At 42.9% G+C, this 16,464-nt stretch overlaps 1 protein-coding gene across 1 annotated transcript; it reads right to left on the bottom strand.

The window, feature by feature from the left end:
* Positions 1-1,088: 1,088 nt before the first annotated feature.
* On the bottom strand, positions 1,089-15,413 carry COPS3 (COP9 signalosome subunit 3). Its single transcript, XM_027743023.2, has 12 exons — positions 15,308-15,413; positions 12,381-12,510; positions 10,924-11,036; positions 10,770-10,819; positions 10,004-10,096; positions 9,089-9,268; positions 7,956-8,096; positions 6,457-6,630; positions 5,606-5,692; positions 5,194-5,307; positions 4,549-4,629; positions 1,089-4,227 (listed from the first exon to the last, which is right to left on the bottom strand). The coding sequence occupies exons 1-12, from the start codon at positions 15,360-15,362 to the stop codon at positions 4,174-4,176; spliced, it is 1,272 nt and encodes a 423-aa protein (XP_027598824.1). The 5' UTR covers positions 15,363-15,413; the 3' UTR covers positions 1,089-4,173.
* Between the last annotated feature and the right edge of the window lie 1,051 nt (positions 15,414-16,464).

Below are 16,464 nucleotides of genomic sequence, written 5' to 3'. Positions count from 1 at the left end.
GCTTCGCCACCGGCTGCCACACAGGCCCTTTCCCCCTCTGTAGCCCCTAGGGCGGTGCCGTGCTCTCCGCAGCCCGGGCGTGACTTCATCCGAGACTCAGCACGCTGGCAGCACCGTGTGTTTTAATTCCTTAAACTGCTTAGAATTTAAGATTAGGGCTGATGAAGACTTCAATGCATTATCTTCTCCCAGTTTATAAAGCAGCTCTATCGAGGTGTTTACACAGGAAGGACAGGGAGCCCAAGTTGTTCAGGTTCTTCATTACAGACCCTTCACTCCATTAAACTACTCCAGTTTCTCTTCAGGGTATCAAGTTTAAGTATTAGAGGATTATTTTGCTCTAGGAATCTATGATGTAAAATAAACCAAAGTCCATGTGAACTATGAATCTTTTCAGACTTCAAAATAATAAAAGCTCTGGCTCCCCCTCTGCCCCTTACAGACTTTTAAATAACCCAATCAAAACAAAAGTAGTTAAGTTTTCAACAAGACAACAGCATAGATCATTTAACTGAGTAAAACTTGTACTCAAATCCAAAAAAGTGCAGCTATTGCTGACACCGCTACAATACTCACATCTGGATCCAAGCAGTCACACACAGGCTAATCATTATGTCTGATGAACACAATACAGAGATGGTCAGCGAGATGGATTACTATGGAAACACAGAGCTCAGATATGAATCCCAAAATGGTTTAGGTTGGAAGGGACCTTAAGGACCATCCCATTCCAACCCCCTGCCGTGGGCAGAGACACCTTCCACTACACCAGGTTGCTCTGAGACAATAGAAGTGTTCCATCCAAAATCCCGTAGCCCATCTCAGACACGGACCTGCAGCAGCAAGTGCTAAGGAAGACACACAAATACTGTTCCTACTCAGGATCACTCAGGAGAGCTCAGAGGTGCCCAGAGCAGAGCTGGAACAGCTCCTGAGCAGAGGGCACAGCCACACACAGCAACCAGCAGCCTCCCACCCGTCACCCAGAGTCGCATCCTGAGAAGCAACAGGAACAAGAGGCCCCCCAAAATCTAAGGAAAACCCAGACACAGAAAGCCTACGATCTCATTTAAGACAAACTAAGAACGACTCGTTTGTTATCTTTATTTTCCAATAGCACATTTAAACAACTTCTCAGGACTAACCTCCTGGGCCATTGTGGCCGCACAAGAGAACATTTCCTAGGTTATACAGATCGCCTATGACAACACAAACACCGGCTGTGCTGCGGGACACAGAAGGGAAGTTGGGAAGGAGGCAGCTGGAGTTACACAGTGGCACGATGGCAGTGCTGTGGGTGTCACAAACTGGGGCTCCTCGGTGGCACAAAAACAGGAGGGGGGTTGTACACAAACAGCTTCGAACCGTTTCTTCTTAGAAACATTTAGAAGTCTAACAGGAGCTGGCCTAGGGACCCCTCCTGTGGCTACGAATGGTACTTGCATGTCTAACACTGCCTTCAGAACCACCCTTCGTGTCTGTGCTAATTAAGACGCATCAAAATTGCACTCAGACATCAAAGCGTGCACTCAAGTGTTCCGTGGATGACGCCTAAAATGTGGCCATGCAGGATGTGAAGAACCAGCCACAGGACCTCTGAGAGTCCACGTTCAGAGCAGCACAGCACATACTGTTCTTAGATTTGAGCAAAAAGTTCTTCCCTGCAGTAAATACAAATTAAAACCAGAAAGCTCAAGTGCTTTCAAAGCGTCTCAGCTGACCAGCCCATGCAATTAGTTCCAAGATTTGAAGGAGCTGCTTCATTAAAAATCTGACTTAATTTCAGCAGTATCTCAAGACATGCAGATGCCAGACCGTGTGTGTTTATCAAAGTAGGACTTAAAAGCCCTTCCCTCAAGCACTTTAGGTGAATGTTTTATCTACTGATTCTACAGGTGGGACCTGACTCGGAATTTTTAACAGAAATCAGAGATTAACAGCACAACTACCCATGTCAGAAAAGGAATCTCAGCAGTTCTCTAACTTTAAAAGCATTTGCCCTCTTAAAAATCAGATCTATAACTTGAATCACTTGAAACTATTACACAGCTCTTTCTGCCATCCTTTTGATGTGAGCATGGATTTATTTTATCTACTGTAGGCAAGAAAAAAGAAGAGAAAAATGTAGCAGCTATTTGCCAGCTGCATAGATTAAGTTTGCTTCCAATTCCACAGCTGGAAAGCCATCCTGCAGCTCTCAGCAGGTAAATCCACGCTCACTAATAGGAACTAGTGGTGTAAAAATGGACATTTGTGGTGTTTCTCCAACTCCAGGACACCATCCTGAATACTTTCTCCCCTGGCAAGTGTGCCCTTGGCAAGGAGAGGCGAGCCAGGCATGTTTCTGGATGGGGGGGGGTTTGGGGTAGGTTGTTTGCAGTTCTTTCTGTGAGTGCCACAGTGGTTGTAACAACCACCCCACTTGGTGCTCGAGCCCACAGCATCACTAATCCACTCATTTAAGACTTCCACGGGAACAGAGAGGAAAATGGTGTATGTTCAGCACTGAAATCACTGCAGGATTAATTAGGAAAAAAAAAAACCTTCAAAAATCATAAATCTCTTTAGTTACAAGACTGGTAAGGCAAGTTATGAATAAACCCAAGATTTTGCTTTAGGATCACGTGTAAAAGTTGCCTCCATGGAAGCCTCTACAGCAGGAAGCACAAGTGCTCAGTGGTGAGATGCTCACACCACAGACCTACACCGTGTTTGATACTAAATTGCTATTTCGTACTTTCAAAAACACCATGCACCATCAAAACAACCTGGGACACCTCCTTTCACCCACTGTCACAGAGGTCCTGCTAGAATTGAGACACCAGTTTGGGGTGAAAGCCCCAACACTTCTGTATCAGCACTGGAAGCACAAATGGGATATTTTCAGCCACGGGTGACCTCAGTACAAACAAACTTCACACAGCAAGAGCCAGAAATGCTCAGCTCCCACTTGGGCTCCTGAAAACAAGCTGCCAGGTTAGCAGTGCCAAGCAGCTCCTAGTCAGGTGTTTCAGCAGAAAGCAGAGGCTGCTGAGCTTCTCGAATTCTGACTTGATGACAGGTTTATTTCTGCCTGACAGCAGGAGAATTGCACTGACAGGAAGGTGTTTGAACAGTGAGAACCTTCGGATACACGAGAACTACAGAAAATTAAGCAGCCCGTTGATTTAAGGGGTGAAGCACTTTAAAGAATCCAACAACAAAGTTTTAAAGTTTAAAATAGTGAATTAAAAAGCAGGTACCATTCCAGCATGTTATCTCAGAATAAAATCCTGCATTTTGAGAGCTGTTTAAAATTCTATTTATGTTCCATGTAGAAATACTGGTTTCCACCACAGAAAAGCCTCTTGAATACCCTTATGGCAGTTGTATAGGAACAAACATTTAAATTCCTTTCAGTGTAAACAACTTCCTATCTAGAATCCTCCAGAACACCAACATCTTCCAAATATCCTTTCGTTCAGGTCTAATAAGTTTCATCTAAGAGCAAATAATATTAGCAAATATTTTGTACCAGAAACTTAAAATCATAAACTGCTGTCATGTCTCGTTTCCCTATAGTGATTCCTGCTTTGCAGCAAACTTCCTCGCAAGGACTCGCCGGTATCCTCCTCCTTTTGGGAAGAACAGTTCTTATTTCCTCGTTTAACAGACAGCACCAGCTACACCGGCCATATGCAAATTCTCTACATTATGATTTGCTTAAACTCCACCCCTCTGCCCCCACCACACATATAAATCTGCACTTTGAGCCAACTTTAAATACAGAATAATGAACCAGTAATTATCTTGTAAGTGAACCAACACTAGTTTGTATTCTTCCCTGAATAACACTTTTTTTTTTTTTGCAGAAGAGGACTGCTACAGAAACACAGCAACATTCAAACCCTTTAAAACAAAAGGTAGATTATTTAATGCATTAACGATGTTAATCTGAAGATAAATAAATCCACAACAGACTTTTAAGTTTCTTTTGAGATTTCCTTTTCTTTGCAGAGAATATTTCTGATATTATACAGTACTGAGAGGGTGTTCTTTTATTTTCTTAATGTCCAGGTGAAAAGCAAAGCTCAGTTCTCTCTGCTCTCTTCGTGGAACTCCTCAATGCCCTATTCCAGGCGTGATTCTTTCATAAGCTTTTACTTGAAAGCGGAGTGGTGAGCAACATTAATTTCAAGAATAACTGGATGGTTTGGTCCCTGAGTCATCTTCTTGAGAGCCCATACTCTGAAAGGGAGAGAGTTAGTTCTGTTCAGAAACAGGCCTGAAGGTTTGAGAATGACAGTTCTTTGAAGTTAACAGGTAGGAAAATAAGGTGCATATGAAAATAACATGCACTTCCTTTCTGATTGAAATCCCTGCAGGATTAATTAGGACAAAACTCCTTCAAAAATCATAACTATCTTTATGGTGGCTTGTGATGTTTATGCACATATTATTATTAATAATATGGAATATTAACACTGTAAATAACAACATTCAGTAGAACATACTCACTGCACTGAATGAATCTCTCATATACTCTCACAGGACATCAAAATCAATTACCTTCTGCACAAACTGAGGGTTCACAGTGATCTCTTGATCCATGGCTTTCAGTCGTTCATCAAGCTCTATACATTTCAGCATCTTAAAAATATACATTAAGTTGATTACTTTGTCCAGTCTGGATATGATCTTCAAGACATTTTATGGCTGTACCATGTAGAACCAGTAACTTCTGCCATTGCTAAAGTTCCACATCAAAATATTCTCATCCCTCATCTCCCAAACAAAAGTGTCAGACCATTTTTAATCCCTTAATTTGATCCATGACTTCATCCTTTTTAAGGCCACTGATAGACAGTCCCTTGAGGGTCACCCACAGGCAGGTTATTGACAGCCAGTGGAAGGGATGCTTGAAGTCTAAAACTCTAAAAAAAAAAAAAATCTTTCTAATCCATTCAATTCAAGGATCTTCACATCACCAACAGCAAGCAGCCAGTCTCCTGAAACAGCTCAAGCTGTGCAGGACACAAGAGAGAACATACTGACAGTAACTATGAATGTAAAACCTTTAAATACTGGTACTGTGAAATAGTCAAATAACGATTCACAGTCCTCAGTCTCTACATCTATAGTTACCTACACTGGCTTCTCTGTTTATAGACTAAGGCTCTTTGGTCAGTATTCCAAAAGCAGTTAAAGATTTACCTCCTGATCAATGTTATGAAGCATAGCTGGATTGTTATATTTTTCAGGATTATCATGGAAACAGACCATACCATCTTTCTGATTAATACTTGCAAAGATTTCACCATCTTCTATCTGAAATGAGAGAGGATTTAATGTAAGTTATCACCAAGAACCGAATTTCAGGTAACTATAACACACACATTCCTTGTGGAATAATCTTTAACTTGGTTGCTTTTACTTTTTAACAGCTTCCCAGAGACACATAATTCACACATTAGGTGGACATCAGCTTTTTAGATATTTTGAGAACAGTCTGAACACCATAGCAGACTGACAGCATTTCCTCCACTCTGAAAAAGAACAACTCAGACCATGTACTGCCAACCCAAACACTAAGTTTAGCACAGTTTAGCCAAGTCATAGGTCTTACCATGTGGAGGACGTATTTTTCTGCTTCTTGGGGCCCCGACAGCTGCACTCGACTTGCCATGTCTTGTAATGACAATGTTAAAAACGTCTGAAATTCACAAAGTATCAAATTGTTACAACCAGATGTTAAGAATTTCCCCTGTCAATCCTCTGTAGCCTAAGTAATCTTATTTTGAAAGTCTGATGGGAAGAAACAAGTGTAACACGTAGTTATTACTTATTAAGGGACCATGAGTCAGCTCTTCCTCCGAAGACATGAATTTGTTACACTGTGCACTTCTGGGGTCATTATCCATTTCTGCAATTCCTTTTTACCCCGCACAGTCCTGACCACATCCCTCTCCTTTTTACATGAAAAAGGTGACTGTCCATCCCTTGAATTTCCTTCAAGACATGCCTATACTGCTTTCCTTCTGAGGTTTGGATTAATCCAATCTCTCAGGTGAAGGAGCACATCACTCCACTGCTTCTGTTTTCTCCTTTTATTTCAGACACTTCCAAAATCTGTCCTATTCGCTTACTCTTCCCTAATGAAGTAGCCTGTAAAGTCCAGCCTTACCATTCTGTGAATAGAGATGAAGGTCACTGGGTTACACTGCTCACTTTTTTGGTTATGTATGAAAACCTCGTGGGCAAACGCCTCTGACAGATAGACTGAATCACCTTTTAAATAATGCATAAGTAGCCAACTGAATTGCTTTTCTATGTAAAGCATTTTAGTCTCATTTGCTTCAGACACAAACCTCAGTTTTAGTCATTTCTCTGCCACGTTACAACGTCATCATTTTGCTCTAAATGGAATATATTTCAGAGATACACTCTTAGAGGAAAACCACTCACAATTTCTCTTACCTTGGTTAGCCTCTGAATATTCTTTTTGTAGAGAGATGACAAGCATTGCTTAACCAGCCCCATATTGTTATCCCTTGTGAAGGTTTCACTGTGTTTGTTCACCAGATTTCGAAGCTCCGAGGGTTTATTGGTTGAATAAACTTGCGCTAATTCGTGGTAAGCATTGCTAAGAGGCTGCAATTAAAAAAATGAGAACCCTTCTTAAAGAACACAGTGTTCACCCAGCACCACAAAACCTGTTCAGAGCTTTAACATTAGAAGCCATGCAGGCAGAGAAGTAAATTTAAGTAGCTCGAGCATTTCTCATAAAACATACATGATGCCCATACGTGGCTTTATGGCAATGACAGATCCTCATACACTAAATCTTTATTACTGCAGTATAAGATTTAATAAACGTCATTCAAGGACTCTGTGTGACAGTTTTACTTTCAGCAGTCTGAAAAAAACCAAACCCTTAGCTGACCAGCACAAGAAGAAAGCTGAGTCTGAGGTAAGTAGGATATTGCACAGTCACTGCCCACCCATTAGATTTGCTTTGCCCTCTAAGACACTCATCCTTGACCACGGTGTGTCACAGCATGGAAAACAGACACTCAGGGTCAAACTAGTTCATTTAAATCACCTTAAAATGGTTTGAGCTTGTTTATTAGTATCTGAAGTTAGAAGATTTGTGGAACTCTCCAGACGTTTGGTCACAAATCAGCAAACTCAGTGTTAAATACGAACTAATTAACTGTGTGTTATTTACATAGGATAAGAATTCTCTCACTAGCAATTTTGTCTCCCACCCTACACCTCCTTCTCTAAATGCCTACAGACTCCAAACTTGCAGCTTTTTCAGAAGCTTTTATTCTCTAAAAAGCTAGAGTTTGGGAATAAACTGTTTAGCATTTTGTACTTCAATTAGATGAAGTACAGGTTGAATATTTTCCCAAGGACACTGCATCTTGAAAGCCAGGTGAAATCTGAGTATTTTTAAAATTCTAACATAAAAAGCTATAAAGGGATGTGCAGTAGCAGTGAAGAGAATATTGGTGAGTACTACTCAGCCCTGAAGTTTTTCCAAATTTAAATTTAAAAACCTGTATCACCAATATCACAGAATCATGGAATGGTTTGGGTTGGAAGGGACCTCAAAGGTCATTGAGTTCCAACCCCTGCCATGGGCAGGGACACCTTCCACTAGCCCGGGTTGCTCCAAGCCCCATCTAACCTGGCCTTGGACAATTCCAGGGATGGGGCAGCCACAGCTTCCCTGGGCAACTTGTTCCAGTGCCAGAACAACACAGTTTGCTTGTAACAGATGCAGAAATTGCCAAACAATCTTTACCTACTGCATGCTGGAAAGGCAGCATGGGGTTGTACTCTGGCACACTGTGAATTATTTCTCATGATCTCCAATGTTAAACAGCACCATCAAATGAGGGTAGAAAAAAAAAATCATTTACAAATTCAGATTTGTTGTTCTACTATTTAGCTGTATTCACAAGACTTACCTTAATGAATCTACCAACTATCTGGGAAGTGTATTTTGGTAGCTGCTGAACTTTGCCAAGTAGTATCAAAGAAACTAGGATATACTTTTTATATGATTCCAACATAATATGACTGACTGCCATGGCTGGAGTAGTTATTGCCTAAGCAAGAAAGAAAGAAACAGAACAGAAATTAAGTATACTCACTGGTAGATCCTGCTAGCTACTGCATTAATAAAAATCTCAGTTTCAACCTGCATGCAGAAAGGACACAATGACATATGAAATTCTCTTTCGAGCACTGAAGCTTAACTAACTTCTGTCAAAATTAATTATCCAAAAATACCCAAAAAAAAGACGGAGACTGTATACAAGCTACTCAAAACATATCACATTATAGTGATGCCTACCTTAAAATAATCCTGTTCAGATTGAATCAAAACTTCTTTCCTTGCCATATATCTAAAGTTGTACCAGAAATCACCTGTAGCTACTTGTTAACCAGGAACGATTAAACAGTTCCCGTGGAACCTCGATTTACACCAATCCCTAAAGAGGTTTTATAAAGCTATTACATCATCAGATCTCATATTTAGGTATGAAAGAGGTCTGCAGAATAGGGAAAGGGGATTTTAGTTTGCTATGATACTGAAACTTCTCAAGAGCTGACCCTTGTTTACAGAAAAGAAAAATGCTGCACCAGCTTATTTTGCACATTTACAGGACTTTCCCTATACACAGAGTTTTCCCAGTTTTGCTATTTTCTTTTCTTTCCCTGAGAAAATAAAATCAGAAAATACTGTAGTAGCCTGGAAGAAGTGTAAAAATCAAATAAAATTAGCAAAGGCCTTAGCCAAACCTGGACTAATTTTTAAGCAAACACAAAATTGTGTGTCAGCCTGTGACCTGTTTCTGTGCTGCAGTTCTAAGCACGCAGCTGAAAAATATTTATAGTGAGATAAATTTAACATCACCCTTTGAGCTGCACAGCTTCATGGTGCAATAAGGCTGTAAGAGGCCTTCTTAAAGGAAAACACCTCTAAAGGCAGTTTGTGACAATTCAGAGGTGCTGTGTTCTCTCAGCACTATTACACGTCTACTTTTGCCTTTCCACTGATCAGACTCCAGACTTACCACACTTCATTTAGAGTTACCTGTTCATAAAAGTAGAGTGCTCTTTCAAAGTTCTTTAGCCCAGTGTATATCATCCCACCATAGTAGTAGTAGCATAAAAAGTGCTTCGCATCATATGCCCCATTCTCTTTACAAATATCCATCATGTCCACATCTAGATACGGGAGGGCAGGTTTAAAGCATTTTGCTAACAAACAGAGCTACAAGAAAATAAATCAAGTTTTCATAAATTAGCCATTTCCATTCAAATTTCCATGAGGAAGAGAAGTTGAAACTAAATTAATCAGTACTATTTACTAAATATCACTTCTCCACAGGTGAAAAAACAGAGCGTGTCAGTAGTGCTGTAACACAGTTTATTCATTGTATCAGGGCTGAAACCCCTTAACACAGATTATGAACTGTTATAAATTATCTGACTCTTAAAGAAATTAAACTTTGACAAAGCTGCTTGAAACTCCAGGCCTGCCAAACTACTGTGCTGGCAGCACTAAATATTGCTCTAAACATTCCTGTCCAACCCCAACTCCCAGGAGGCAAGAACGAGACAGGAGTGCAAATCCAGGCCAAAGACACTGAGACAAACATGTCTTCTGTCAGAGCTGAGCAGACAGTAGCTGGATATTAGTGATACTCCTAAAATAAGCTGTGGGTGACTTTTGGCCCACAAAGAAGGGATGTCAAAGCACTTTCAGAAGTCATCAACAAAACCAAAGATCTGGGGATATGCACTGAACGTTTAAAATTAATAATTATTCTGTATATCAGATTTGGACTTTATTTCAGTATATCATATTATTTACTATTGGAAAAAAAAACCCAAAACAGTTGAAAAGCCATTTTTACATTGCAATATGTGAGCATGCATTTCCTCGAAGGGTTATAGGTATTTTATAAGCTTTTACTGCCACAAAAAGCCCTTAAGCTCCCCTTACCTGGCAGAGATCTGCGTGTATTGAGGTCAGCTGGTTTGTGTTCATCTGCATCTTGTCTATGGCTTGTCTGAGAATGCTAATTCCTCGCAGGGGCTGTCAGAAATTACATCTCTTTCAGATAATTTCTCATAGATGGCAGCACATTGGATCTTATGTTGACACTTACAAATGAAAAATAACACTAATTGACAGGTTCCATTAGGTAGTAGTTTATTTGAGGTTCCCTTTTCGTAGGATACTGCAGTCTCTCAATAAATAGAATTCTTGATCTCTGCTTCTACCTCTGGCCAGATTTCACTAAAGTGGCCTGAAAAAGTCAGTATCTTAGCAACAAAACCACTGGTCAAATATTTCTTAATCAAGTTTCCTGTACATTTTAAGGCATCTCATTAAGACCATTACATAACACCAGTGAGAATAACACCAAACCTAGTATCACTGGCTCACCAGTGCTAATAATTTTTGCAGCTCTCTCCTACTCACGCACACATCACCTGAAGAACACTCTTGGTACTATAGATTTAATAGTTTGTGTGACAGAGCATGCTTTTAAGTGACTCTCCTCCCAAAATATTTATCTTCCTTCTGTTTTCCTTAAAGAAATCTTAAAATCTTGGGTTTGTTCATTACCTCTCAGTAGACTGAACAACTAAGAAATACTTAATGTGAAGTTAGTGGCAAGTCTTTATGGAGTAAGAGACTGGTAACATCCCCTTTAAGCCTTGGATATGTAGTAGCTTCTTTGTAGTAGATGATACTTGCTCACCTGTTTTCTCTCCACAAGGGCATTTGTTAACTGGTGGCACAGGCCAGCAACTAAATACAGTAAAAAACAAACAAAAAAACACCACAGTGAAAAGTCAATAACACCAAACTATCAAAAAAAAAATACATAAAGTCTGAAATTAAACTTAACTTACAAGTGTCTGTTGCATATCTAATGTGTTCTCCATTACAAGTGCTGATAAAAAGCTGCACCTGTGAGAATAATGTTTCGAAGTCAGGGATGCTGGGCATAGAAAACTTCACAAACCTGAAACACAGAAACAAAAGGTTTAGCACTTAATGTCTAGAGGTTAATGAAAAAGCTACATCTTCATTGCTAAGTCTCTGCACGTAGGTGCTTGCAAACAAATCTGAACTGTTTATGACAGCTGGTGTAAGATTTCCCCAGGAGCTGCACAACATTTGAAAACACTTTTCCAGGCACACCCCAATTCTCAATTTAGTGCAAACTACAATTTAGAACAAACTATGGCAAACAAAAATCATTCCACCTGGTGCAATGGTTAAATCATAACAGAAACACTGATGAATTTTAATACTCAGCCACACAACTTCTCTGGACACTTCTGCCTATCCTGCAGCCACCTCCTGCTTGAAGGTGCTCAGGAGTTCTCAACTATTAAATTATTGGATGTTTCTCTCTTGCTAGGAGCCCTTTCCCTTCAGTTCCAGTTTCTCTCCATCTCTGGTGGTTCCTGAGCACCTGTGGGCTGTAGCCTTGCAAAATGCATTTTTACAAGGTGCTTGTGAATTGTAACATCAAGTGCATTATCTCCATGTGTTACAGTATTGTGTTTCAAAAGGGTAATAGAACAAATACTAGAATTCTGATCTTTCCCTTAAAAAGCAGTTTTAAAATAATAGTGGAACCTGCAGATACTTCACTTGCAGTCAGGTACAGCCAGTTTGAAGTTCAGGGCCTCACCTCAGCACCCCCAGGGCAATTCAAGCATTATCTTGAACTACAGACAGCAGCAAGAGCCTCAGTGCTGTCCAGAGACAAACCCCCAGGAACTATGATAAACCCCACATTTCACTGGAATAAAACGTCTCGCTCCGTGTTTACAGTTCAACACACTAATGCCCTGAAAATCAAGTTTTAAAAGCTAATTTTATAACTTTTTGCTGAACACATATGGAAAACACTTATAATAATCAAAGAATGGTTTGAGCAGGAAGGGACCTTAAAGATTGTCCAGTTCCACCCTCCTGCCATGGGCAGGGACACCTTCCACTAGACCAGGCTGCTCCAAGCCCTGTCCAACCACAGCAGCAGAAAATATATATGTTTTATGTTTTATAAAAACATACACAGGAGAAAGAAATACAGCCTGAAGGAAAATGACCCCCCACATCTTACCATTTTACAGTAATGGCATTTGCATGCTTCAAAGGTTTTTTTCCTTTGAAAATACAAATTTGCCTTGGTATTTTCATTACTAAAACGTGTGCCACCGAAGGAAACCAACCCACTGTAAAAAATGCAGATTGAAAACACTTGTGTCCAAAAGAAAAACATTTGGCTGACAATTCAGCACGTTGCCTGGAGTTTTAATATTAAGATATTTAATTAAAAGCAAGCAACACTTACAAGACAGCAAGAACCCCTAATGAGTGTTCCTGCACATCCAGGGCACCGAGCACTGTATCCAGATGGGAAAGATTTTTTGCTAGCAGCTCTCCACTTTTATTGATCAGTTCACAAAGCTGGGTCATTTGCCCTGAAATACAAAGAGCATCGTTGTCAAACTCTAATTAGAGAACGCTCACATATTCCCATCCCTCATTACAACCCTATGTAACCTCAGGAAATAGTAGGATCACCTCAAGATTTAATTTCCTTTGATACAATAGGCATTAGTTTTCAACCCACCACATGTTGTTTTTTTTAATAAAACATACACCAGAGCTTGTTCCTTGCTGCTCCTCAAGCCCTACCCACTATTCAGGTCTGCTCATAAGCATTTTTTTGAACATTAAAGATACAACTAAATACCTACAACAAAAGGATGTAAAAACCTGTCCTTAAATTTACTTTGTATAATTAAACCCACAACATTTTCTATTTGCACGAAACATATCTATTTTAATCAGGAGGGTCTGGTAAACCCAAAAGTCCCTATGAAGAAAGCAGATCCATTCTCATGAACTGCTTTCAAACTCTTCCTCCCCACCTATTAATTGAATAAATTAAAACTACACCCTTTTGAAGCAGAGTATTGTTTCAATGGTCAATCCTTGGAGATTAGAGAGAAAAAACAAATGTTCTCTCACCCTTACAAAAGTGTTCATAAAATGAGGAATAGTGCCTCCACCCAGAAAGATTTACACTATCCTCAGTTCTATGGCCTTTTCCTTTGAAAAAGGAAAATCAGGGAAGACCCAGCAATGAAGTGACAGAGGGATCGAGAAGTTCCCAATGAGGGACCAGAGCCCAAGAATGCCGGAAATCCACCCCCAAAACTGCTCCCTCTATACAGAATTAAATACTCAGGCATATGCATGGGAAGAAGGAACAGGGCTTGTAAAACTCTCTGTGGCTTGATAATGGTATTCAGGCACTGCAAAACCTTACTTCTGGTAGAGCAATCCATCTACTCTACAGTTCTATCATTCCTCCAAAAAACAACACAAAGAACCTCCTCAAAACAGGCTCTGAGCAACAGTCTAGTGGAAGGTGTCCCTGCCCTTGGCACAGGGTGGGACGAGATGAACTTTAACATCCCTTCTAACCCAAACCACTCTGGGATTCTGTGATCCATCCCTGTACACACACACTGAACAACTTAGTCTAAGTAGAAATTCCCACACCAGGCCCAACTAAATGTCCCTTTATGTCACCTCTCAGGCAGCCAAATGCTGACAGCCAGAAACAACCACAAGTACAGTTCTGTGTTCTGTGTGCTCTCATGTCCTCCAGATGCCTGTCTGGGTCTGGATTTACTTTCACAGAATCACAGGATGGTGATTCTGTGAAAGGAAGGGACATTAAAGATCACCTCATTCCAACCCCCTGCCATGGGCAGGGACACTTTCCACTAGACCAAGTTGCTCCAAACCCCATCCAACCCGGCCTTGGACATTTCCAGGGATGGGGCAGCCACAGCTTCTCTGGGCAACCTGTGCCAGGGCCTCCCCACCCTCCCAGGGAAAGATTTCTTACCGATATCCCATCTAACCCTGCCCTCCGTCAGTGTGAAGCCATTCCCCCTTGTCCTGTCACTCCAGGCCCTTGGAAATAAGTCCCAGTCCATCTTTCTTGTCAGGCCTCTTCAAGTACTGGAAGGCCACAATTAGGTCACCCTGGACCCTTCTCTTTTCCAGGCTGAACAATCCCAACTCTCCCAGCCTTTCCTCACAGCAGAGCTGCTCCATCCCTCTGATCATCTTGGTGGTCTCCTCTGGACTCTCTCCAAGAGGTTGATGTCCTTCCTGTGCTGAGGACTTTCTCACAGAGAATGCCTACCTGGCTCATCCCTAATGGGAGAACTTCCATAAAGCCAAACAGTCTCTTCTTGAGCCTTTCGCATCCCCAAAACCTTGTGACAGAAAATTCTCCAGCTCAACTACAGGTGTACGAAGAACCATCTTCCACTGGGTTTGTACCCGCACCTTGTAGGTATAATTTATCTCTTATACGTGATATCCCCAGTAAAAATACTCTATATTTAACATGTTAAACCAAAGTCAGAAAAAGCTGGAACTCCACCCAAGAACTGCCAGAGATAAAACTTGGGACCACAGAGGAAAGCACCAATTTTTGATCAATTCTGGAGATCAAACATTCCAGGCAGAGGAACACTCAAGACCCATCAACATAGAGGGAAAGTTCAAGAACCAGGAAAATTAGGAGTTTGGCACATAGGAAAATTAGGAGTTTGGCAGTGAAACTAAGGAATTCTAATCGTGGTTATTTAAACACTTTCTGAACACGTGGTTACGGTCTCAGACCTGTCATACTGTTCCGTAGTGGGTCAGGACTCTCTGTCCATGCTCTGCTTGAAAATGTAGAGCATGGACGCTTGGACTCTTCAGAACCGTATTTTAAACCACTCACTTATCACAACCTGCCCGCTCGTCAGGGAGGTGACAGGCTGGGCTACAAAATCCCAGTTAAAGACCCCGCGGTGCCCGCTCCTCCCCCTGTTTTAAAGGCTCAGATTCGGGTACGACCGCTGGCGCTAAAACCATCCCCTGGGAGAACCGGGAGGGCACCGCCGGCCCCTCGTGGCGTGTCACACCCCCGGGACCCCTCCGGGGCCGCCCCGGATTCACCCGCGCACGGTCGCCGCAGCCCCTGCGGGTGTAGAGCCCGAAAGAACCCCGGGTCGGGCCCGGGGGATGCGGCGCCGCGGCCCCGCGCCTGAGGGAGCGCCGTGCGAGCGGGCAGGCCCCGGCCCGCCCCCTCCCGCCCCGCCGCCACCCGCGCGCGGCCCGGCGGGCTCCCCCGGCCGCCGCCGCCCTCCCGCGGCCCCGCGGGCTCCCGCGGTGCCCCCGGTGTCCCCCCGTGCCCCTCACCCTGGGCCGAGAGCTGCCGGACGCTGTTGACGAACTGCTCCAGGGCCGACGCCATCTTGGCGGCTCGCGCCGCGGCCGCGCGCGCGGGAGGGAGGGAGGGGCGGGGCCCGGGGTGTGTGAGGGGAGGGGGTGTGGGGGGGGAAAGCGGCGCGCGCCGGGAGCCGCCGCCGCCGCCGGCCAATGAGGGGCCGCCGCGGGCGCCGCGCACCGCCCGCCGCCGCGCGCCGGTCGCGCCGCCTCTCGCGAGAGGTGCGGTCGCCGTGGCAACCGCCGGCCCCGCGTCAGGAGGCGCGGGAGGGGCCGTGACTCAGCAGGGCCGGAGGGGGGAGAGGTGGTGACGTCATCGGCGTCACCTCCGCGCGACTCGGGGACCCCCCGCGACACCGCGACCGTGGCGACATGGGGACCATCGCGACAGGGGGACCCTCGCCATACGGTCAAGCCCTCCCGAGTGCTGGCACTGCACGAGCAGTGCAGATTTAATCCCTCTTGTCCCCTGGGAACGCGGTGGTTGTCCTCTGATTCCGTGTAATGTTCGCCCGGATATCGGGGAACGGGGTTTGTATCCCGCTGGTTGACTCGGTTTATATACGTGGGAGTGTGTTTTCCATCCCTCGGGAGCTTCTGCAGGCAGAGAATGTGTCAGTGCTTCAGTATCCATGGAGATGATGGAAGCCTGTGTGGAGATCACGGAATTATAGACCATCCTGAGCTGGAAGTGCTGAAAATGATACAACCTTTCTAATATTTCCAGTGGCTTTAATGAAACCCTTTAATTAGTTGTTTTAGCTTATGTGTTAGGCCTTAAATCACTTTTAGCCAGCATACAGCAAAAAGTTGTCATAAGGCAACTTTTGTGAGACGACAGCTTGGGAAAAGTACTAAAACTGTACATTTTGTTAAAAGTTAACCTTTTAACAAAAAGTGCTTCAATGAACACAGCCCGTGAGAGAGAAATGTGTTGTTGAAACTGGACATCTGGAAACAAGGGCCTTTTGCAGAAACCAGCAGATGAGGAAGAAGACTAACAAAGGCTTGATATTTGTGTTAGAAAATCCCTACCAGGGGAAAAAGATACTAGAAAGATGAACTAATTAGCATAAGCAATGAGAGATTAATAACCAATAGTGGATGGAATACTAATTAATGAAAGGGAA

The sequence above is a fragment of the Pipra filicauda genome, unplaced genomic scaffold, assembly GCF_003945595.2.
Source record: "Pipra filicauda isolate LSUMZ 115617 unplaced genomic scaffold, ASM394559v2 scaffold226_size1812527_pilon, whole genome shotgun sequence".
Classification (NCBI taxonomy): Eukaryota; Metazoa; Chordata; class Aves; order Passeriformes; family Pipridae; genus Pipra; species Pipra filicauda.
This window is presented reverse-complemented; position numbering and strand designations above follow the sequence as displayed.